The sequence below is a fragment of the Salvia hispanica genome, chromosome 3, assembly GCF_023119035.1.
Source record: "Salvia hispanica cultivar TCC Black 2014 chromosome 3, UniMelb_Shisp_WGS_1.0, whole genome shotgun sequence".
NCBI lineage: Eukaryota > Viridiplantae > Streptophyta > Magnoliopsida > Lamiales > Lamiaceae > Salvia > Salvia hispanica.
This window is the reverse complement of record NC_062967.1, coordinates 41,732,039-41,743,118: the sequence shown is the minus strand read 5'-3', so window position 1 is coordinate 41,743,118 and position 11,080 is coordinate 41,732,039. Positions and strand designations below refer to the sequence as shown.

Sequence of the window (11,080 nt, the reverse complement as noted above, 5' to 3'; positions counted from 1 at the left end):
GCTATAAATGAATATGTGTGATTATAGTATAAGGTTTAAAACGTTCATTTCTCATAATAACATTATAATTCACCCCATGACCACTTGGGAAAACACTTTTGCATTTATACTTCTGCTCTCTTAATCTGTACTCAACTTGACCAAGTGGCATTCCTGAGTAATAAATGACCAGTTTGTGCATTATCTCCCCACCAAAACATAAAATTTGACAAAAAAACTCAATGCACTAAACATGCCTTATTAGTCATCATTTTCGAGTTTGTTATCACCTTGTAGGTAACTTTCTATTGCATCATATGTGGAATAACGCTTTCTTCGGAATTTATAAATCAGAAACCACAAAGTGAAAAGACTGTGATGATCCTTGTAGCACATATGACCATACTTAAAAAAACATAAATTTTTCAGAATCTTCAAAAAAAATACAAAGCCCATGCAATCCTGGACTTCCAATGCACAAACCGAACGCCCGATCGGGCGTTTCTCGACAGTCCCAGCACGCGATCGGGTGTTTCTCTGTTTTGCCTCCTTAAGCCCCGTTCCAAGCTCGTTTTCACCTGTTTTCACTCCAAGACTTCGACAAACTCGTTAGCTATATAAAATAGCAAATGAGTGAATGTAACCTATACTTTACACCTCAATTCACTCAACAAGTTGTGTAAATCACCCAAAAAACCATCCTAAACTATGAGTTTCTCAGTAGAGTGTACCATTGAATATGAATATGTGCCACACCCATATTATAAACAGAATCTTACTTCTCAGAGCGAGACCCCTACAGCACAAAGATTGAAAATAAATAATTAACTAATAATATGGTAATTCACTTCACGTTACATTATATTATGAACGTTTCACAAATACACAACCATCGGAACTTGTTTCAAGTAAAAATAGATGACAATACATATTTCAAGCATTACTAATGATATTAATAATGCTGCTACCATTGTCATCATGCAACAATGATATGGAAGCATTTGAATCTGAAGCCCATCTTCCTTCATCATTTCCAGCAACATAAGCTGGATAATTAGGAATCTGCAAATACTCGACATCACCTTCTAACATCTCCAACACTTTATTCATTGATGGACGATTGTCTGGACTCATTTGTATACACCATAATGCAACAATAGTCATCTTCCGACCAATGCTTCTATCATCATTTTCATTAGCATTTCCAATGTCAATGTCCCTGCCTTGGTTCAAGTGGTCGTATATCCAGAGTGGAAAATACTTACTCCCTCCATCGGAGTATTGCCTCAAATATTTGTTTAATCCCACCATTTCCATCAACAACATCCCAAAACTATACACATCAGCCTTGTAAGACACTACACCAATACTTCTATTGATAAGTTCAGGAGCAACGTACCCTATGGTTCCTCTAGCTGTCGTCAATGTCGCTGCTTCCTTGTTTGTGGCGCATAATTTTGCTAGCCCAAAATCTGATATTTTTGGGACGAGCTTATCATCAAGAAGTATATTGTGAGGTTTGATGATGCAATATCTGGATGTAACAACCATGGTACAAATACTCAATCCCTCGAGCCACTTGAACTGCAATTTTAAATTTTATATCCCAATCCAATGAAAGTGCGTTTTCTCGATTGAAGATGTATTTATCAAGGGAACCATTTGGCATGAAATAAAAAATGAGGGCACGCTTGGATCTTTCAGCACAATATCCAACAAGCTGGACAACATTTACATGATGGATGCTCCCAATAGTTGCTATTTCATTAATGAAGTCTTTCCCGTTTGCTCCGGATTTTCCTAGCAATTTGACTGCTACAAGATGGCCACTTCGGAGCTTTCCCTTGTAAATAGATCCGAACCCACCTTGGCTTAGTTTATCTTTGAAATTCTTAGTCATCTTCTTTATGTCCGAATATGAATACCTAATTGGAGCGAGTTTGTTGTCACTTTGTAGGTATGACTGCACTCCCTCGAAAGAGGACAAACGCCTTCTCCAGAATTTTTTGATCAAAAACCAGAATATTAAAGGAGAAATGATTATCCTTGGTGCCAAGATGATAATGCCAGAGATGATAGCTGAGATAACATGGAAAAACAAGACCATGTACATTTAGTAATAAGGCCAAAATACTTGTGCTAAAACAGTTTTACAGCCACTTGCATGAAGTAGAAATAAAATGTTAATTGATGGTCATTCAACACAAATACAGAGCGCACCAGGGAACTGGAGTTCGTCTACTTCATTTGGAACTTTGTAATAAAAGTTTGGCCGTACATGTATACCAGCTATACACATAATTAAAAAACATGAATTTAATAGTACAAGAAAAGATGATCAATTTACTCATCTTAGAAAGAGAAATGAGTGTAAAGATTCTTACAGCTGTGGATGTAAATAAGCAAGAGAAGTATTCCACCTCCAGATCCCATGATTATGAAAATTGGGTTTAATGCTGCTGTAAAACAAACTGAAGATTTTTTGTGACACAAAATTAGAAGATGTATCAATCAATCTTCTCCATTGTGATGGCAGTGAGACTTAAGTGCGTACCTATAATTACCACATAACTCACGCAAGAGGCTGCAGACATATATAGAAATTCAAAGTCATCTGATCACTAAAGTCTGTAGCATTTACAACGTAAATTTAGAGAGCATACCATAGAATGTAATGTAATCAGTTGCTTCCTGAGTCTGATAGTAGTAGTCTGCGAATTACAAAGGAACCTTTGAGAACTTAAGAGAGGTTTAAGAAAAAAATGAAATTGATGATTCTTACATTCTTGTATCCCTGAAGTTAATGAGAGTAGTAATAGATAAGTAATTCCGATGATGATAGTAACAGGAAGGCTTTCCCCTGCAATTATGAAAACTGACGGTATTTCTTTCACAAAATTAGATCTTTTTTTGACTGATGTGACAAAATTAGAACTATTCAACGGAACGGGGCAGCTAATCAAGTTAACCAACCAATCCTCAAAAGTAAACATAAGGAATATAGTATGGCAAATCAGGAGGTGTGTAAAGCAATGAGTTGTATGAAGAATTGATAAGGGAAGATGTTAGGAACCTAAATTCCTAACGAATTGATAAAACGGTAGTTGATATCTTTGACAGAGTATTTGATAGAATTTAGATAGATGGAGGTCACATTGTTTTCGCAGGTTAGTTTGAATTTGGGATGGCCGCAGTGGATGGGGTCGTTCTTGAGGCGGAAAGGGTTGCTGATATTGAGAATAGCACCACAGGACGAAGAAGGACAACTTCTGTTGGGGTCAGTGTTGACGCGGAAAGGGTTGCTGATATTGTAAAGAGCATCACAGGCAGAAGGACTGGACTTGTTTGCACCAGCAGAATGGAAGAAATGGAGTGAGAGAGTCAAAGTGGTGAGGAAGAGGATAAGCTTCTGAGTTGTGATCATGGCTAGATAATGTGATTCACCTACCAATAAGGCCAAACAATATTTGTAAGTTCATACTAACACAAACACAAGCTCTAATTATATAGGAAATTAAACCAGTTACTACATTTTCCAAGTTTGCCATATACGACACAACAAAAAAACGCTTATTGGAATTAATGACGGCGACTGACAGAACAAGATTTTGTGACGGATAAATGGCTTGAGCTTCAGTCATTACTTATTGACAGATAACACAAAACTTACCATGGCAACCGCTACGTTTGCCATCATTGAGTGGGTAGTGATGGACAAATCCGTCACTAAAAATTTGTAGGGACAAGCTTTTTAGTGACGGATCCATCAATACTTTATCTTTCAATAAACGCGTTTAGTGAAGAAATTTCACTGATTAGTGTCGGAACTATCCGCCACTAAATAGTGAGTTTTTTGTAGTACAATTTTTCAATGGTGCTGGATAATTTTAATGTGGCTCTGTCCTTATTATTGAGTGGAGTTATTCATTTTGGACAGACTAAGTCAATGATCGTAGTTGATTGCTACACACATGGTATATTAATGTTTATACTTCACTCGTCCAAAAAAACAGTGTAATTTATAGACGGCACGGGTTTTAATGAAAAATTGATAGAGTAAGAGATAAAAAAAAGTTATAGGTAAAGTAAGAAACTGGATTAGATAATTAGGTTTATACTCCCTCCTTCCAAAAAAAATTACATTAAGGTAGTAATCTCCTAACACTATCTCCTATATTTAATATTGCGATATTTTATAAATTAAACTGGATTAGATAATTAGCATGTATAGACATGTGTCGGCATGAATTACACCATTAAAATAAACTACTCTATTTGATAGTAATATGGTAATTCATTCCACAATACATCTAATTATGAACAAATCCGTCCACGAATAGGAGTCTCATTTCTTTTCGGCACGGGTTTTAAGAAATGTTAAGAAAAGTGGATGGAAGAAAGTTAGTGGAATAGGGGTCCCACTTGTATATATTAGTTTTAAATGATATGTGAGTGAAATGAGTTAGTGGAATGTAGGGTCTCTTTACCATTTATGGTAATTATGAACCAGGACTCTTATTCGTGGACGGACTGGATTAGATAATTAGCATGTATAGACATGTGTCGGCATGAATTACACCATTAAAATAAACTACTCTATTTGATAGTAATATGGTAATTCATTCCACAATACATCTAATTATGAACAAATTACAAATACACAACTAGTGGATCTTTTTTAAAGGAAAAGTAGATGACATTCCAAATTCAAACATTACTAATAATCTGAATAATGCTGCTATCGTTGTTATCATGCAACAATGATATGGAAGCATTTGAATTTGTTGCCCAGTTTCCTTTCTCATTTCCTGCCATATGCGTTGGATAATCCGGAATCTGCAGATTTTCGACATTACCTTCTAACATCTCCAAAACTTTATTCATTGATGGACGATTATTTGGACTCATTTGTATGCACCATAACGCTACAATGGTCATCTTTCTACCAATTTTTCCATCATCTTTTTCATCAGCATTTCCAATGTGAATGTCCTTGTCTTGGTTCAAGTGGTCGTATATCCAGTTTGGAAAATACTTGCTAGATTCATCATTATTTCGTGTCAAATCTTTGTTTAAGCTCACAATTTCCATCAATAACATCCCAAAACTATACACATCAGCCTTGTAAGAGACCGCACCAATACTTCTATTGATAAGTTCCGGAGCAACATACCCTATGGTTCCTCTAGCCATCGTCATTGTCACTGTCTCCTTGTTTGTTGAGCATAATTTTGCCAACCCAAAATCTGATATTTTTGGAATGAACTTATCATCAAGAAGTATATTGTGAGGTTTAATGTCAAAATGCAAGATCTGGATATCACAACCATGGTGCAGATACTTGATCCCCCGAGCCACTTCAACTGCAATCTTAAACTTCATTTCCCAATTTATTGGTGATGTTTTTTCTCGATTGAAGATGTGCTTGTCAAGGGAACCATTTGGCATGAAATCAAAAACAAGGGCATGCTTTGATCTTTCAGCGCAATATCCAACAAGTTGGACTATATTTACATGATGGATCCTTCCAATAGTTCCTATTTCATTAATGAAGTCTTGCCCGTTTGCTCCGGATTTTCCAAGCAATTTGACTGCTACCAGATTGCCACTTCGAAGCTTTCCCTTGTAAACAGAACCGAAGCCACCTTGGCCTAGTTTATCTTTAAAATTCTTAGTCATCTTCTTTATGTCGGAGTACGAATACCTGATCGGAGCCAGCTTGTTGTCACTTTGTAGGAATGACTCTACTACCTCGAAAGAGGACAAGCGCCTCCTCCGGAACTTGTAGATCAAAAAGCAGAATACCAAAGGACAAATGATTACCCTTGGTGACCAGATGATGACTCCAGTGATAATGGCTGAGATAACATGAATAAACAAGACAAAATACATGTTGTGATTAGGCCAAAAAAACACTTGTGCTAAAACAGTTTATAGTAAATTTGCATGAATGAAGTAGAAATGAAAGGAAAACTGATGCAAATTATAATATAGAAATGGAATTCAACGTACCAGGGAGTTCGAGGTTCTTAACTTCATTCCCTATATGCATGAAAAAAGAAAAAAAAAATGGAATCAGAGTATAAGAAGCGATAATAGATTTAGTCCTATCGAAAATGAGAAATGAATTTTATAGATTCTACATTAATAGATGAAACTACTTCTGTTGCATAGGGTAGATGGACTTGTGCAAATTAGAATTCAAAGTAAATAGTACTCCTAGGTGGTGTTCGCATAACAAAAAATTCGCTTATTAGTGACGTAATTAGTGACGGTGACTGCAGATCAAGATTTTATGATACATGGCTTGAAAGCGTCTGTCATTAATTATTGACAGATAAATCCGTCACTAACACAAAACTTACCATGGCAGCCGCTACGTTTAGTGATGGATCTGTTAGTACTTTATCTGTCAATAACAGTGTTAAGTGAAGAAATTTCGCTGATTAGTGACGGATAGTTCCGTCACTAAATAGCGAGTTTTTTGTAGTGTTTTGTTTCCAAGATCACATAATACCAAGATACAATCTAGGATTGAGATTATTTTAGTCATATGAGGTTAGCTATGACTTATTATTCCATGATTATTTATCTAGGATTGAGTTGTGGGGTTGAATCTCTTGAACCAAACACACTACAAATTTAATCTCGGATACAATATTGCAAACTGAACACCCCCCTACAACATAAATATAAAGAGCATACGTACCATCGAATGCTCCGTAACTTTGAGATGGCCGTACCTGATAGTAGTAGTCTGCAAATTAAAAAGGAACATTTGAGAAATTAAGAGACACTAAATAGAATAATGAAATTAAAAATTCTTACAGTATTCTATATCATCCCAAATTGTAGCAAAGGAGAAAAGTAATAGACCAGTAGTTCCAATGATGATCGTCAAAGGAAGGCTTACCCCTGCTATTATGAAAACTGAAATTTGTTCGACAAAATTAGATATCTTCTTGATTAATTGATGTGATAAAAATTGATGAAAGGAAAAAAATGTTAAGTGGGCACCTAGAATGGCCAGAGGAACTAGTAGATACCCTGCAGATACATATGACATATAATCATTAATTATGTTGTTATAAACACAATTATACTATATATGTTGTTAGAAATCCAAGGGTGAATACTTACGAGTAGGTGCTAATATGCGATTCAAGAGTTGCTCTGCCATTGTCAAGAATTAAAAGTGTTGTTAATGATGAAATAACATATCTTAATTACCATTGTGAATAAAAAATATTAGTTTTCTTACCCCATATTGTGGATTTTTTGTAGCGATTATAACCGTATTGGATTTCAAAGCCATACAAGAAATATTGGTGGATTTCAGAGAGTGAAACTTTCTTCAGATTCATGAATCCCTGCCCTGATATTTCGACTGTTAGATCTACTCCACACATATGTGGTACCTCTGAGGCCTTGATGCGCCCAACATTTATGTAACGAAATCCGGGATGTGATAAATTAGAGGCACAATCTTGACTAATATCTGTAAAGATGGAAGAATTGTTCAACGGATTGGGGCAGCTAATCAAGTTAACTGACAATTCTCCACATAGGTAAGAATCGTAGTATGAGGAAGTGATAGGGAAAGAGCAGATGTCGTCGTTGTTTATGGAAGCATCAACAAGCCTGACGGTGGAGTTTTGGTAGTTGATGGATTTGACATAGTACTTGGTGGAGTCCCATTGGAAGAAGGTGACATTGTTTTCGCAGGTTAGTTCGAAGTTGGGATGGCCGCAGTGGATGGGGTCGCTATTGAGGCGGAAAGGGTTGCTGATGTTGCGAATAGCCCCGCATGCTGAAGGACTGCAGTTTGCATCAGCAGCAGCATGGAGTGAGAGAATCAATAGAGATGAAGTGATGAGAAAGATGAATTTACGTGTTGTGGCCATGACTGGATAATGTGTTTCACCAATTAGGCCAAACAATATTTGTAAGCAAATAAATTTACTTTTTCCTATTTTTTCATACACTATTTTTCATTGTGGCTGTCCTTTTTAATTGGTGGAAGAATTATTCATTTGTGGCTGACTAAGTCAACGTTTATAGTCTTCCTTTTTTCAGTTGAAGTCAATGAGTCAATGCGTGTAGTTGATTGCTGAGAAATGACCATATTATAATATTAATTGTAGTTAGTGGACAGATAGAGATTACTTTATTAGAATACTTTTTTTTTATATATATTTTAGAATCAATACACAAATTTTCACATTCATGACCAAAATATTTTTAACTTTGAAAACTTATCAAAACAAATAACATTACAATAGGTGTTAGAGCAATTCCTTTATGAAAATCTAAGCATCAATTGAATTCAAAAGATAAGCCTAGAAAATAGAGAACAAAAATTTCTTCATTGATATATTTTATTTAATTACTATACCCTCAAGTCTAAATAATCTAATTTTTTTACTTTAAGATTTTCATAAAAAATAGTCTAAATTATTTAGCTTATTTAATCTCATTTTTTAGCTTATCCCCAATAAATAGGATATATAATTGCAATTGACATTTTTATGCTTAATGAAATGAAAACTATCCTTCTCTCTTATCTCTCTCTCAATACGTTGTAACTGCCGGTGAGCATCTCCGGTCAGGCTCCGGTACCTTCTTCGGTGGCTGTTCAGATCCCAGCCGCCCTAGTCCGTACCAACAAATAAACTAAAAACTAATTTATGGTCAGCCACAATGTGGCACCATTTACTGAAATATATATCCCATCTTCTATCCAAAAATGAATTACAAAATAAATGCTCAAAAGAATCAATAACCGATACATGGACTTCATTAAAATAGTCAATACCTCCATGCAGCATGTAATTCAATGACGATTGATTTTTCAAAGTAAGTTAATGATGATAGTTAATTAAGTGCAAAGAAGTCTACAAGTACAAACCCATACATCAAAATTTATAACTCCGTGTTGAAATTTTCGTCGCATTAATTGTCTTTTTGGCACTATGAAATATAATTATTGATCCCATAAAATACATCTTTCATATTCTTCTATTAAAATTAATAAATAAAAAGAAATCTGTAATTCACCACCAAAAATATTTACAGAATTGTGAATTAATCTGTTTTTAACTATAATTCAACACCAAAAAGGTAATTAGCACATACTCTTAACTCTGTACATTTTGAACTTCATTGCCAAATTAAGATAATATCATTGTAATTTGTTACTACAACTTATAATTATATTTATATACTTTATAATTTTAAACTGGACAAGGTAATTACCATGAATTGCTATACATGCTTGGCATAAATGGGGGTTGTTAAACCTTTCACAACAATTATCACCCTATTTATATGTAGGATGAATAAAGAATTCTTTAATATGTAAGTAAATAACTAACTAATAGCAATATGGTAGTTCACTTCATGTTACATATGAGTATGAACATATCACAAATACACAACTAGTGGAACCTTATTCTAAGTAAAAATAGATGAAAGAACAAATATTTCAAGCATTACTAATAATCTCAATAATATTGCTATCATTGTTATCATGCAACAATGATATGGAAACATTTGAATCTGTAAGCGTAGCCCAGTTTTCTTTCTCATTTCCTGCCATATACGCTGGGTAATTAGGGATCTTTAAATGTTCGACATCACCTTCTAACATCTGCAACACCTTATTCATTGATGGACGATTTTCTGGACACATTTGTATGCACCATAACGCGACAATAGTCATCTTCCGACCAATGTTTCTATCATCATTTTCATCAATATTTCCGGTGTCAATGTTCCTACCTTCATTCAAGTGGTCGTATATCCAGTTTGGAAAATACTTACTTGATTCATCATTGTTCCTTGTCAAGTGTTTATTTAAGTTTACCATTTCCATCAACAACATCCCGAAGCTATACACATCAACCTTGTAAGATACTGCACCAATACTTCTATTAATAAGTTCAGGAGCAACATACCCAATAGTTCCTCTAGCAGCTGTCAATGTCACTGCCTGCTTGTTTGCGGCACATAATTTTGCAAGCCCAAAATCCGATATTTTTGGAACGAACTTATCATCAAGAAGTATATTATGAGGTTTGATGTCAAAATGTAATATCTGGATACCATTGTTAATTATGGAGCCTAATCTCCTACCATATTTAGGATTTGTTTCCTAGAAGTATATTTCCTTGTGATAGATTTATTCCATAGAAGATATTTCCTTATGGAATATGTTTCCTAGTTGACTAGAATTAGGGCTCTCTATTTTGCTTATAAATAGAGGTGTCCCCTCATTGTAAAATCATCCTGAAATTATATAGTGAAATCCCTGGCTTGGCATCGCCCCCAGACGTAGATACACTTTGTATCGAACTGGGTAAACAATTCGTTGTGTTCATTCTCCTTTTATATTCGTGATTGCTTGTGTTTATTTCCCAACAACTGGTATCTAGAGCCTAGGGTTTAAGAGGAAGAAATCACGATGGGGATCGACGGGAAGATTGTTGTAGAGAAGTTCGACGGATCTGATTTCGGATTTTGGAAGATGCAGATTGAGGATTACCTGTACGGTAAAGATCTGTGGAAACCTTTAAAAGCCAAACCCGAAAAGATGGAACCGGAGGAGTGGGAGCTGCTGGACAGAAAAGCGATGAGCGCGATTAGGCTATCGTTGTCCAAGGAGGTGGCTTATCACACGACTGCAGCAAAGTCGACGAAGGAGATGATGAAGATCTTGGAGGATATGTATCAGAAACCATCAACGGCAAACAAGGTACATCTGATTAGACGATTGTTTAATTTTAGAATGCAAGAGGGAAAGGAGGTGCAACAACATCTCAACGAGTTCAACATGATTACTTCGCAACTGAACTCGGTTGATATAAAATTCGCTGATGAAATTCGTGCCCTAATTTTGCTATCGTCCCTGCCTGAGAGTTGGGCTGGCACAGTGACAGCAGTTACTGCTGCAGAGACAAACCTGACAGTTGACAGAGTAAGAGATCTGATGATTGGTGAGGAAGTTCGCCGGAAAGAATCGGGATCTTCTACTTCTGGTTCAGTATTGAGTACAGAACAGAGAGGCAGATCGAAGGGAAGGCAAAATCGTGGAAGATCAAAA

The 11,080-nt window shown here is 35.6% G+C and overlaps 1 protein-coding gene and 1 pseudogene across 2 annotated transcripts; both read right to left on the bottom strand.

Annotated features, from left to right (window-relative positions):
* Nucleotides 1–796: 796 nt before the first annotated feature.
* Nucleotides 797–2,977, bottom strand: LOC125212473 (annotated as a pseudogene).
* Nucleotides 2,978–4,560: 1,583 nt separating this feature from the next.
* Nucleotides 4,561–7,873, bottom strand: LOC125212474 (rust resistance kinase Lr10-like). Of its 2 annotated transcripts, none has more exons than XM_048112657.1 (7): nt 7,241–7,873; nt 7,120–7,152; nt 6,997–7,026; nt 6,808–6,909; nt 6,689–6,736; nt 5,992–6,021; nt 4,561–5,837 (listed from the first exon to the last, which is right to left on the bottom strand). In XM_048112657.1, exons 1-7 carry the CDS (start codon nt 7,386–7,388, stop codon nt 4,687–4,689), a joined length of 1,542 nt encoding a protein of 513 aa, XP_047968614.1. In that variant the 5' UTR covers nt 7,389–7,873; the 3' UTR covers nt 4,561–4,686. The 2 variants fall into 2 exon arrangements, with proteins under 2 accessions (XP_047968614.1, XP_047968615.1); XM_048112658.1 differs by having other exon boundaries at nt 6,893–6,909; nt 7,241–7,380.
* Between the last annotated feature and the right edge of the window lie 3,207 nt (nt 7,874–11,080).

Bases quoted from the DNA above. Each gene is read 5' to 3' on its own strand.
- LOC125212474 (XM_048112657.1), bottom strand. From the start codon at position 7,388: ATGTGTGGAGTAGATCTAACAGTCGAAATATCAGGGCAGGGATTCATG. The intron at 7,153-7,240 runs GTAAGAAAACTA...TGACAATGGCAG, and splicing joins CAAAAAATCCACAATATGGG to AGCAACTCTTGAATCGCATA. The intron at 7,027-7,119 runs GTAAGTATTCAC...ATGTATCTGCAG, and splicing joins TCGCATATTAGCACCTACTC to GGTATCTACTAGTTCCTCTG.